Source organism: Xyrauchen texanus, chromosome 33 (genome assembly GCF_025860055.1).
Source record: "Xyrauchen texanus isolate HMW12.3.18 chromosome 33, RBS_HiC_50CHRs, whole genome shotgun sequence".
NCBI classification, from domain to species: domain Eukaryota; kingdom Metazoa; phylum Chordata; class Actinopteri; order Cypriniformes; family Catostomidae; genus Xyrauchen; species Xyrauchen texanus.
The window spans coordinates 24,186,290-24,199,062 of record NC_068308.1 but is presented as its reverse complement, the minus strand read 5'-3'; the positions used below and the strand labels follow the sequence as shown (position 1 = coordinate 24,199,062).

Genomic DNA, 12,773 nt, shown 5'->3' with positions numbered 1-12,773 from the left:
AGATTTTTGTGTTTTAGGTAAAGAATTGTGTGTAGTGTTTTGAAAAAAGTGTTTTATGAATTGAGTCAAAGGCTGAGAAATAGCTTATGGTTTTGGAAATTTGGTGTGTAGTTTTGCACTTTGAGTGAGAGGTTTAAAAAAATCGGTGCCGGGGGCTCCTCGGCCTGAGAGAATGAGGGAGGAATGTGGCAGGGCGGGGCCGGGTCGTGATTCCGACCCCTAATCAGGCTAATTAGCCCTCGATAGGGTTAAGGGCCGACCGAAGACGGCAGTGCAAGAGAGAGAGAGATTTACGGACAGCTGTCTGACACCTGTGTGTGTTTGTCTTTTTGGTTAAGTTTATAATTAAAATATTATTTATATTGTCAAGCCGGTTCTCGCCACCACCTTGCCCATCTGAACCCCCATTACAGACAGATTCCATTGTTGTGGTGTCTGCTGGTCTGTTCTCTTGAATTCCTATTTTTGTTGTCCCTCTTTCCTTCAGTAGACTCTGTTTGTTAACATCAGGTGTCATCTGTAATGATCAATCATCACTCAGAGAATGTACCTACTTAATTTAATTATCTGCTGTTGATTCAAAACTGCTTCAGTGTTCGTTTTTTAACACCAGCGAGTGAGATACATAAAAACACCAGCAGTGTACATTTAACACCGAGGATTTTTGTACTATGATCTAAACTGAATTCAGTTCTTACAATGATTGCATGTCTCTGATAGTTCTAAAGTGTGCAGAAGTGTGCAGAGTAGGAACAGTAATTCACTTCTTTATTAAACTCTGCACAGGTCCTCTCTTCATTGGTCTATATTTAGACCTAAAAATTATCGGCAAGAAAAGTATCTCTCTCATCATCAGCCCTGGTTTGCCCCTGAGCTCTATGTAGCATACTGAAGAAACCCCCACATAGTTATTATAACTATGGGCCCCCTTTACTGAATTATTTGATAAATTTAAACATAGATATTAATTATTTTGTTCATTGTCCCTTCGAAAATGCAAAAGTTTGATCACAGCCCCTCAGAAAAGTGTATAAAGTGGTGTTCCCTTGTTCAAGCTCACCACCTCAATGCTTCAGCCGGATATCCGAGGAATTTGCTGACCAGTTGAGCATGGTGGATTTATTTAGTTTGCGAAAACAGAAATACCCCTCTCTGCAACAAGAGACTAGTGTCTCAGACATGAGGTTGTCACTTCGATTTTTTTGTTTGAAACGGACGTTTTCTTTTTGTTCTGTTTTTTACGGTTGTGAGCATTTCTTGAATTTATTGGACAATGCTACCACCACACATACATTATCAGAAGGGCAAAAACAGCCAATGATAGAATGTTCTAAATTTAGCCTAATTTTCATGCAAATATTCGGACAATGTAAAAAATCTTTCGGCAATAACCGTAGAATAGGCTTTATTTTCTTTATGCAATATATACACTAACCGAGCACCTTATTAGGAACACCTGTACACCTATACACCTAATTATTCATGTGATTATTTAATCAGCCAATTGTGTGGTAGCAGTGCAATGGATAAAATAATTCAGATACAGTCTGGAGCTTCAGTTGATGTTCACATCAACCATCAGAATGGGGGAAAAAATGTGATCTCAGTGATTTTGACCTTTGTATGATTGCTGGTGCCTGATGGGCTGGTTTGAGTATTTCTGTAACTGCTGATCTCCTGGGATTTTCAAGCACAACAGTCTCTAGAAACACCTTGTTGATGAGAGAGGTCAACAGAGAATTGCCAGAATGGTTCGAGCTGACAGAAAGGCTATGGTGACTCAGATAACCACTCAGTTGTAGTGAGGAGAATAGCATCTCAGAATGCACAAAATGTCGAACCTTGAGGCGGATGGGCTGCAACAGCAGAAGACCATGTCGGGCACTTTATTAGGACCATAGTGTCCCTAATAAAGTGCTAAGTGAGTGTAAATGTTTTTTTTTCTTCTTTTTTTTCTCAAGTAAAATATTTTCCTTGATATGTTTCATGACAATCACGCTGTTGCTGTTTCAAACAAGCGAAACACAGGGGGCAAAGAACTATAATGCCTTTTAATGTGTATGTATAAAAATACTAATTAGATTGAATTTCTTCCCCTAGATCGCAGTGATGCCTACCTCTGGAACACCTGCTCCAACCAACAAGAGGAAGAAGCCTTCTAAAATCATCACAGACTTCTCAAATATCTCACAACATGGTCAGTGGTGTCATTTGTGTATGTTGCAGTATTTTCGAATTGCTAAAATACTTAACCCCATTCTTTGAACCAAATGCTCAGTGGCCATAACCCATTTGTCAAATCAGTCACTCTTTTGGCAAAACCTTAAACAAGTTCAGGTAGTTAGACACCATTTGCAAATCTCATCCACTCTTTTTGCAAAACTCTAAACAATTCTCACTCACTAAAAACGTGCACCGTGATGCACTTGTGTTGCAGAAGTTAAACACAACTACAACACAGTTGTCATCGTTTACACACAACGACTCAAATTGTTCACATTTGTTTCTAATGATGTGATCAAACCAGTTGTACAAAATACATGAAGCACAAAGACTTTGTTTTTGAGTGTACTGTACCGTATTTTTCATTTAGAGTCTTCTTTGGAGTTTTGCAGTGGAATACTGTATATTTACAGTATGCAAGTGCTGAATATACCGACATTCAATACTATATTACTTGCAGTACTTACAGTATACAATATATATTCACTGTAAGTTGTGATAACTTTATTTTTTGACAGTAATTGTAAAATGTGCTTACTATATACAATATAAAAAATTGTAAATACATGCCCTGAATGTTGTATTCTCCATTTTCTGATGTAGTGTATATTGAATGCTCTGTAGTGTTTATATATTGACTTGCTTGTGTGTACGATCTGAAAGCATTGTTTGATTTTGAGCACAGAATAAATTGTTTTGAGGCGATTGTTTGATATTGCCAGAAGAGTCAAGGGTTTTGTGAATGTAGTTTGAAGATTTGGTTTTGTGTTTAAAGTTGTGAGAAAATGGGTGAAGGTTTCAAGAAATGTGTCTCAGCAATTGTGAAAAACTGTAACGCACAAACACACATAGTATGAGTGCATACACACAATCGTTGAACACTCTGTTTTGATTGCCTGTTGTGACCGAATGAGTGTTGTAAAATGTCACACTTACTGTAATTACCAAATTCCTTGATGGTGTCCTCTGTCAACTTAGTGCAACTCACTGCCAGCTATTTCAAATAGTCCCCACATTTTCACAAATTTTCTTTGGGTGTAAATCCCCACTGAGAAGCAATGTTTAATTTATTGGGATTTTGAAGTAAAACCTTTTGAAAGAGAGAAATATACACACTTGTCATATTCACACCAAGAAAGAGTGGAAGGACTTTTCATTTGTAACCCCGCTTTAAAGTATGGCTAGTTCTCAATTTCTGTATAAGAATAGTCACAGTTTGAATAGTTTTTTAATGAACTGCTATTAGATTCGATGAAATGTCAAATTTATACTAGACCAGCATGTTATAATGTTCCTGTTTGTGCTGGAGTCACAGGCTATCAATTTTCACAGTTTGTGAAGGTCTTGCACTGTAATTACCCATCCTAGCTTTGATGAAAATGCTTCTGTCATGCAATGAAAACCAGTGTAATGAGTGGTTAGCCTAAGCAGCATGTGGCTGGCCAATTATTCTGCTATATAAAGCAATATCTTAAAGACATTGTCAAACTCTCTGCAGCTCTCCTCTAATGAGCAGCTCAGTGATTAGGTGGTGAGTGTGTGTGTGTGGGTTGCTATGAAGGCTGCTTGAGTCATGTAGTATACACTAGGCTTAGTCCTACTAGATTCTCCCAACTCATGTGCCTGGCAAAGTGCTCATAATGGACAGTTTGTTTACAGAACAACATTCCTGAGAGCGTTTCCGAGCCAATTACATTAACAGCACAATTATTGCCAAATAAGAAGAGCTATTAAATTTAAAGCAGTTTTATTTCTTAAAACTATTGCAGTATAGTGTGTTTCAGCAGCTTGTCACACATATGCACAGTGGGACACAGATTCATTGTGATTCATGTTCTGTTAAATAAGATTTTCCCATATGAAATCTTACAGTGAACAAGATCATTCTTGTGGTTTTAAACCTAATATATAAAATTTCAAGTTACTGTAGGAAAGGACACTTTCCATAGTTCCATGAGAAAAGTTATATTGCACATATAACACAATGCATAATGTATGTTAATTGCATACTCTTATATAATTGTAAAGGGGTTCAATGGGAAGGAGTAGGCGATAACTGGCTTGACAATGTAAATAATATTTTAATGAGAAACTTAAACAGACAAAACACACACATGACGGACATGTCCATAAACTATCTCCCTCTCTTCGCATCTCTGCCATCAGCCTTTATCCCTCTCAGAGGCTTAATTAACCTGATAAGGGACCGGGTGTGTATAATCAAGACCCGGCCCTGCCCTCCGCCCTGCCACATTCCTCTCTCGTTCTCTCAGGCTGGGGAGCCCCCCCCCACACAGTTTCCCTGGGGGAGGGCGTGCTTTAAGCCTGGTCTGGGGGGGGTACTTCATGTTACAGTGTAGTACCCCCCCCCCAAAAAAAAAACACTACAATTTAAACGAGAGGGAAAAGGCCAACGCAGAGCGGCAGTGAGAGAGAGAGAGATGAAAAAACAAAAAAAACCTACTCGTCGGTTCTCCGATACACTGTCGCATGGTCCTCGATCACTTCTCCGCCCTCTCAGGCGGACGACAGCCACTTCTCCCCGGGCGGACCGGAGTCTGACTCACGACCTCCGGCGGTCAGAACGCCCCTCCGAGTTCTCGGCGACTCGTGGGGACACTCCTCCGCCCCTGGCAGCGGCCCTACCGCTCCAGGCGGTCGGGGAACACTTCCCTCCTCCCCTCGCGGACGGCGGTCTTCCTCCGACCCCTCCGCGTTTCTGGGGGATGGCAGGTCTCTCCTCCGCCCCTGGCAGCGGCACCATCACTCCAGGCGGTCGGGGAGTCCAGTCCCCACTCGCCTTGCGGACGGCAGCCGTTCACCACATCCGGGCGGTCGGGCTACTCCCTCCCCCTGTTGGATGGCAGCGGCGCTCCCCTGGGTGTCGAGGACTCCGCGACGGGCATCCCTTTCCTTCCCGGGCTTCGGCACCAGTGTAAAGGGGTTCAATGGGAAGGAGGAGGCGAGAACTGGCTTGATGATATAAATAATATTTTAATGAGAATCTTAAACAGACAAAACACACACATGACGGACATGTCCGTAAACTGATAATTTCTATGGATTTCTTTAACATCTTCACTGATTCCACATATGACTCATATGTTTTTAAATTCATACGGACGTTTTGTGTGGGTAACAGGCCTACAGACCGAAATTGCACATGTTGTCAGCCACTGACTGTGTCTTGTGTGGCACAAAGTTTTATTCCTGCAGGGGGCGCTTGATGCTATGAAAACCGTATCCTCTATGCATTCACATTTAAATATCAGAATGTTTTATATCCATTTGGATACATATATCCATATCCATTTTACACTGGATAGTTCTTTTTTAATAAAAACTGATAATATCTGGTTATGACAGACTCACAGTCACACAATTGCAAGGTACAGTATCTCATACTAAATTATTTTCAGTGTTGATAAAGTAATATAAACAAGGACAGATGCATGATTGGGGGGGACAAATCACCCCTTCACAGCATTGGAGTGTGTCCCAGTTTCACCCCCCACCCCAATCCTATGCTTATGAAACAAAGTACATGATGGGGTGATGTACGCACTGCATTGTTCTTTATACACCCTAAGTCCCCAAAAACACACACCTACACAGACACACTGCTTAAGCAGGGCCAAGATCTGATTTACACGGTAATGCAAGCAGTGCTCAGCACAGCATACTTCACAGTGCTGTCATTTCCATCTACATTTTGTGGTAATTTTCATCAGTTTCAATTGTTGATTGTGTCTTGTTTTATGGGTGTGACAATAGTCATGAATCTTCCCTTTTCCTTCCCAATCACGGATCTTGACCAGACCAGGAAGATGAAGAGGCTGATGCCACTGAACTGAATCTGGGGACCAAAATCAAGGCCCCTAAAGATGTGATGTTGGAGGAGCTGACCCTCATGAAAAACCATGGCTCCAAAATGTTTAAGATGAGACAGCAAAGGGTGGAGAAATTCATCGTCAGTGATGAAAACTTGGTCAGCAAAAGAGGCATGACAGAGGAAATAGCACTGATAGAAAATAAAGGTTTATAGTGTGATTACATGGAACAGGGTTGGTTGAAGAAAGGGATAATGTATGGTCAGCGGGTCATTATTGCAAAATAATGGGGGGTTGTTGGCAATAATAATAGGCTGATTGTACATTATATGGCTACTTACATATAATAAAAATATATGGACATAAAATGGATAGTTGTCCCAAAAAGGAAAATTCTGTCATCTTTTACTCACACTCATGTTGTCCTAAACACATGACTTTCTTCTCTGAAACACAAAAGGAGATGTTTTAAAAATGTTCATGCTGCTGTCTTTTGTGTAGTGGATGGGGACAATAAAAAAAAAAGGTGGGGCGGGCTTAATAAAAGTAGTCCACATGACTCATGCACTATATTCCTAGTCTTCTAAATGCATATGTTAGCTTTGTCTGATACACAGGCTAACAATTAAATCCTTATTAACTGTAAATCTCCATTGGCAGCTGTGGTCGCCATTCACTTTCATTATCTGAAAAAGAGCAGCTTGTAGTAGGGTAGTACAGTATGCCATTATGAACTTGGCCAAGATACTCTATAAGCAATGGTACCAAGATTGTCTACAGTTTGTCTCTCATGCTTTTGTAGCAAAACCTCCAGAACCTGACTCCTTCTCTGGGCTGTGAGATGATGACTCCACTTGCTCCATCTCCCAAACCAGGGCCACCTCTAGGTCAGTTTATTTATTTATTTTTCTATAGCATGGGAAGTGTATTTGTCAGATCCATAAACAAATAAATTGCAATCATGCATTTTTTCTTTTTTTTGGGATCCTTTCAATGGCAGAGGAAGTAAATACTGAGGCAGAGAAGGAAAAGGGAAGGCATGAGTATGTTAAAACATATGTATCACCATGGGAACGTGCTATGAAAGATGATGAGGCTGTTAAAGAAACCTTGAAGTTGAAAATGCCATGGCCTCAGGTTTACAAGGAACTTCCTAAGTACAAGAGTTTTAACAGATATCACATCATTATTTAAAGGTACTGTAAGCAGTTTTTTCATACAATAGCACACATAAAATATCCCTACTTGACAGGCGTAACTGAATTAGGTATTATGAAATAGCACACCTGCCTTGGCTCTGTAAACAGTAAACAAAAATTAGATAAGGACCACTGTCAGATTATTAATTTATATATTTTTTACCATATAATAGCTATAAGTTTTGATTGTTGCTTTTCTTCTGATTAACTTAATAGCTCATCAACATGTTTTTAAAGCCATAAGAATGGCTTTACCCTTTGGAGGATTTGACAAGGCCTCTCACCATATGACCTTTGAGCCCCCAAAGGTCAAAGTGACAGCTGAAGAGTCACAGCCAGTGCCTGTGTTGCAGTACAACCTTTGCTGTCGACCTTCTTTCAACCGCACTCCAATCGGCTGGACATGCAGTGAGGAGCTCAGTCACATCCACATGGAGCTGGAAAAAATCCCCTTTGACCGGGAGACTGACGACCTCTGAGATATCGGCCCATCTTACGATGAACAACACAGACATGCATTCATACATGGAAAGACCAGCAAAGTCTGACCTTATGCACTCACACCTACCTGTACACCTGGCAGAGAAAGAACTATGACTTATTTATTTGCATGAGTATGGAATAACTTACAGCCGTTTGCCTTTTCCTCCTGTTGTTTTTTGTGTTGTAGTACAATAAACTTTTATCCTTAAGCAGACTATGGTCTGATTTGTCATATAACAAAGCCAAATGAACTCTATTAACAGTGTCTTTTGATTAATGATCCAGAGTTGGCATGTTCCATAGAAACAGTTCATTTGGTAAATGTAATGTTTTTAGAGAGAAAATAATTATGTTAGATAAACTATTATCTAACAAAATTGATCACTGCATGAAAAGTAGCTAGGTTTAAATTACTCCAATGTCTGCACTGGTCCTTTACAATAGTAAAAATCTATTGTAGTCAACAATTTAGTCATACAGCAATGTCATATTTTTGTAGAAAACACTAGAAATTAATAACTAATTTTAATTTGTCCCACATTTTACATACAACACTGTTACCAAACAATGCCCTCCCATATAAAACATTCCATAAATATTGTGACACACAGGAAGTGACATCATTTTGGAATTTTTTTGGTGGAAGTCCAATGAGTATTCTCATTGTATTTTCTTTATTGTCACACTTTTAGTGTTGACTGCAGTGGATTTGTTAAGCTCAACCGTTCAACCCTGACACCAGAGCTATTACCATATTCCGATATTCTTTTATCTGTGAAAAATAACTACAATCCAAAATATGGTCCAAAATTCTCAGGATGCATTTGCTTAATTTAGGCTAAATCTGTAACCTGTTACCTTTTTCTTAATGAAAAAAATCTGAAAATGTATTATATAAAACAAAGCACATGAAGCACATATAGTTGACTTTTGAAGGTCTATGAGGTAGACAAATACTTAAAGGGACAGTTCACCCAAAAATGCGAATTCTCTCATCATATACTCACTCTCATGCCATCACAGATGTGTCTGACTTTCTTTCTACTGCTGAACACAAACGAAGATTTTTGGAAGACTATCTCAGCTCTGTAGGTCCATACAATTCAAGTAAAATGTGACCAACATTTTGAAGCACCAAAAAGCACATAAAGGCAGCATTAAAGTTCATATGTCTTCAGTGTTTTAATCCATGTCTTCTGAAGAGATTAAATCGCTTTTGAGTGAGAACAGACCAAAATATAACTAATTTTCACCATAAATCTTGATATCATGATTTCAAGCTCGGCTACACTACCTAGCACCATCTTGCTCTGCATATGCATCAAGCACTAGGAAGTGTAATCGAGCTTGAAATCATAATTATGCATAGAGACTGCAATGGCAAGATGTACAGTGAAAAGGAGTTCCATTTTGGTCTGTTGTCACACAAAATGTATTAGATTGCTTCAGAAGACATGGATTAAACCACTGAAGTTTTATGGATCACCTTTATGCTGCCTTTGTGTGCTTTTTGGAGCTTCAGAATGTTGTTACCCATTCACTTGCTTTGTGAGGAACTACAGAGCTGAGATATTCTTCTAAAGTAGGTCTTCACAATGCAAGTGAATGGGTGCCAAAATTCCGATGCTCCAAAAAGCACATAAAGGTAGCATTAAAGTAATCCATATGACTGCCATGGTTTAATCCATGTCTTCAGAAGTGATATGATAGGTGTGGATGAGAAAAAGATTAATATATAAGTCCATTTTTGCTAGAAATTCTTCTCCCTTAGGTGAACTATTCCTTTAAGGTTGATATTGCCATTTCACAGATACTTTGTTGAAACGGAACAAACATTTATCACTCTGGACCCCACTCATTCAGCTCACTCTGGACCTCACTCACCCAGCCCACTACCTTTTTGAACTATTACCTTCTGTCCAACACTACAGAGTTCTGAGAACCAGAACCGTCAGTCTCAGGAACAGTTTTTTCCCTCAGGCTATCCATTTCATGAACATAAAACTGCCCTTTTATATTTATCCAACACATACCTCTTCTGCCATTACATTCCCTTGCACTGTCTATTACAGATTTGTATTTGCACTACTTATATATATAGTCTTATTGTGTATTCTATATTTTTTTTTCTATGACATTTTTATTTGTATTAAATTATTATTGTTTAAATTTTTTTTTTTATTATTTATTTTTTTTTAATTATTATTATCTCCGTCTTGTTGCTGTATTGTTTGTGCACTGGAAGCTCCTGACACCAAGACAAATCCCTTGTATGTGTAAGCATACTTGGCAATAAAGCTGATTCTGATTCTGAACTTTGTTTTTCAAGAGTTGTAAGCAAAACTGCACTTTGTGGAATCGTGGGAAGTGTCAATTATAGACCACCAGCACTAAGTTGTTTGATTTCTACTTGGATTCAGTACTTACGCTTCTATAATCCAAAATCAATTACGTAATTGTACACTGACTTACAGTATCCACTAGCTGCACTAGATGGCACCAACGAAATGAAAGAACATGGGAAAGTCGTTATCGCGAGATCGTCGTGCGTTATCGACCGCGTTATCGCGAGATCTTTATGAATTTGCTGCGGCGCTGGATGGCGCTGATGGGAGTCTGAGAGCGTGCGTTTGAGATTACAACCTTGTTCAGCTGAGCTTGGAAAGGACTCGAGACTGACAGTATCTGTGCGCTCGAGCAGTAAGGTGAGTAAGGACTCTTTAACTTGATTAACGATGGCTTCGTCAAACGAAATAGAATGTAGAGTTTCAATAAACAATAATAAGGCATTCCATCTTCTGTAAGTGCAACTTGATGAATTCCAGCAAGCTTGCATTCCAGATGTGTTGTCGGTGTGTCATGTGATGATCAGCGCGTGCGGATGGGTCTCCCTGCCTAAAGGCAAGGATGCACTAAGCTTGGAAGATTTATATGCTTTGCAAAATATGTTGACACTCTTTTCATGTAGAAGGTGTATGTGAGTGTATAGCTAACGTTGCATTTTGCATGGTCATACTCAGCATTTTTCTGAGTTTTCCTAACCTTTAGTTGAGATGGGCAGCGCACATGTCGTACTAGTTCTCGAATTATAGCATTATGATTAAGTTCGATTTTTGCATTAGGTTAGTTTAGATTAGACACAGATTAATGTTTTAATTCATATGGGAAATAAGTAGCAGTTATTTTGTGTTTGGAAAGATTTTGTTCACTTAAATGTGTTGGTTGATCTCAAACTATCCTGCAGTTAACTTACTGGACTGGACAGCACATGGTCGATATTGGTTTAGCACTGTGATTGCATGTTATATGATGAAATTCTTCTCATCACCTCAGAAGCACAGTGTATTCATCAATTGACATTTCAAAATCTAGGGAGCAGCCTATCCAGACAGCATTTTTGGCCATCACATGCAGTACAATATGTATGTCCAAAAATGCTGCACGTGCCTATTAGTTTTGAGACACAGACCAAAAACCATGAAAACCATCACCATCAGCCAGCACATGTTCCATTTACAAATTATGCACTGGAATAAATGCACCAGTAATAAAGTTAATTTGTTTAGATTTTAGAAGTCTTTACTGTTCTATTTCCTTTTAATTGTGTCCTAATACATAATCTTGTAAGATTACAAAATTCCAGTGAATTCTGTTCTGTAAATTATTGTTTCATGTTATGTAGTATTGTAAATCTCATTACATAACATTCTGATAATCAGAGCTTTTTGGGGTTTGAGCACAGTTTTGGACAAAATGCAGTAAAAACCATTAGGTCTTAAGAGGGCACTGATATGGTGCACGCTGGCTAGGGTTGAAATGTTAAGAAGTCACACACACACACACACACACACACACACACACACACACACACACACACACACACACACACACACACACACACACACACACACACACCACCTACCTATGTTGGTCTGCCTATCATTATGAGGACTTTCAATAGAATAGATTTTTATACAGTACAAACTATAGATTCTATCCCCTAAACCTAACACAACCCCTAAACCTAACCCTCTCAGAAAACTTTTTGCATTTTTACATTTTCAATAAAACATTGTTTAGTATATTTTTTAAACTATTTAAACTATGGGGACACTTGAAATGTCCTCATAAACCACATTTATAGCATAATACTCTTGTAATTACAGTTTGTAACCTAAACAGTTGTCATCGTAAACCACATAAACATGTCCACACACACACACACACACACACACACACACACACACACACACACACACACACACACACACACACACACACACACACACACACACACACACACACACATTTGTTGTGTTTCCATGTTTTATGGGGACTTTCCATAGACATAATGGTTTTTATACTGTACAAACTTTATATTCTATCCCCTAAACCTAACCCTACCCCTAAACCTAACCCTCACAGAAAACTTTCTGCATTTTTACATTTTCAAAAAACATAATTTAGTATGATTTATAAGCTGTTTTCCTCATGGGGACCGACAAAATGTCCCCACAAGGTCAAACATTTCGGGTTTTACTATCCTTATGGGGACATTTGGTCCCCACAAAGTGATAAATACATGCTCACACACACACACACACACACACACACACACACACACACACACACACACACACACACACACACACACACACACATGTTGGTCTACCTATCATTATGAGGACTTTCCATAGACATAATGACTTTTATACTGTATAAACTATAGATTCTATCCTCTAAACCTAACACAACCCCTAAACCTAACCCTCACAGAAAACATTCTGCATTTTTACATTTTCAATAAAACATTGTTTAGTATGATTTTTAAGCGATTTGAATTATGGGGACACTACAACTGTCCTCATAAATCACATTTATAGCATAATACCCTTGTAATTACTAATTTGTAACTTACAAAATTGTCCTCGTAAATCACAAAAACACGCACACACACACACACACACACACACACACACACACACACACACACAAACATACACACACATAACATAACATAACATGGTGTTGTTAGATG

At 38.9% G+C, this 12,773-nt stretch overlaps 2 protein-coding genes across 4 annotated transcripts in view; both read left to right on the top strand.

Annotated features, from left to right (window-relative positions):
- Window positions 1-2,109: 2,109 nt before the first annotated feature.
- On the top strand, window positions 2,110-7,731 carry myoz1b (myozenin 1b). Its single transcript, XM_052102239.1, is given in 5 exon segments — window positions 2,110-2,197; window positions 6,042-6,211; window positions 6,856-6,940; window positions 7,054-7,249; window positions 7,497-7,731. Coding segments are annotated over 5 exon segments (774 nt in total).
- Window positions 7,732-10,363: 2,632 nt separating this feature from the next.
- The window catches only part of usp54b (ubiquitin specific peptidase 54b), a 177,974-nt gene continuing 175,564 nt past the window's right edge, over window positions 10,364-12,773 (top strand). For all 3 annotated transcript variants that reach the window (XR_007968524.1, XM_052103414.1, XM_052103413.1), the window contains exon 1: window positions 10,364-10,440. The gene's annotated coding sequence lies outside the window, so the exon portion shown is untranslated. The remainder of the gene's footprint in view (window positions 10,441-12,773) is intronic.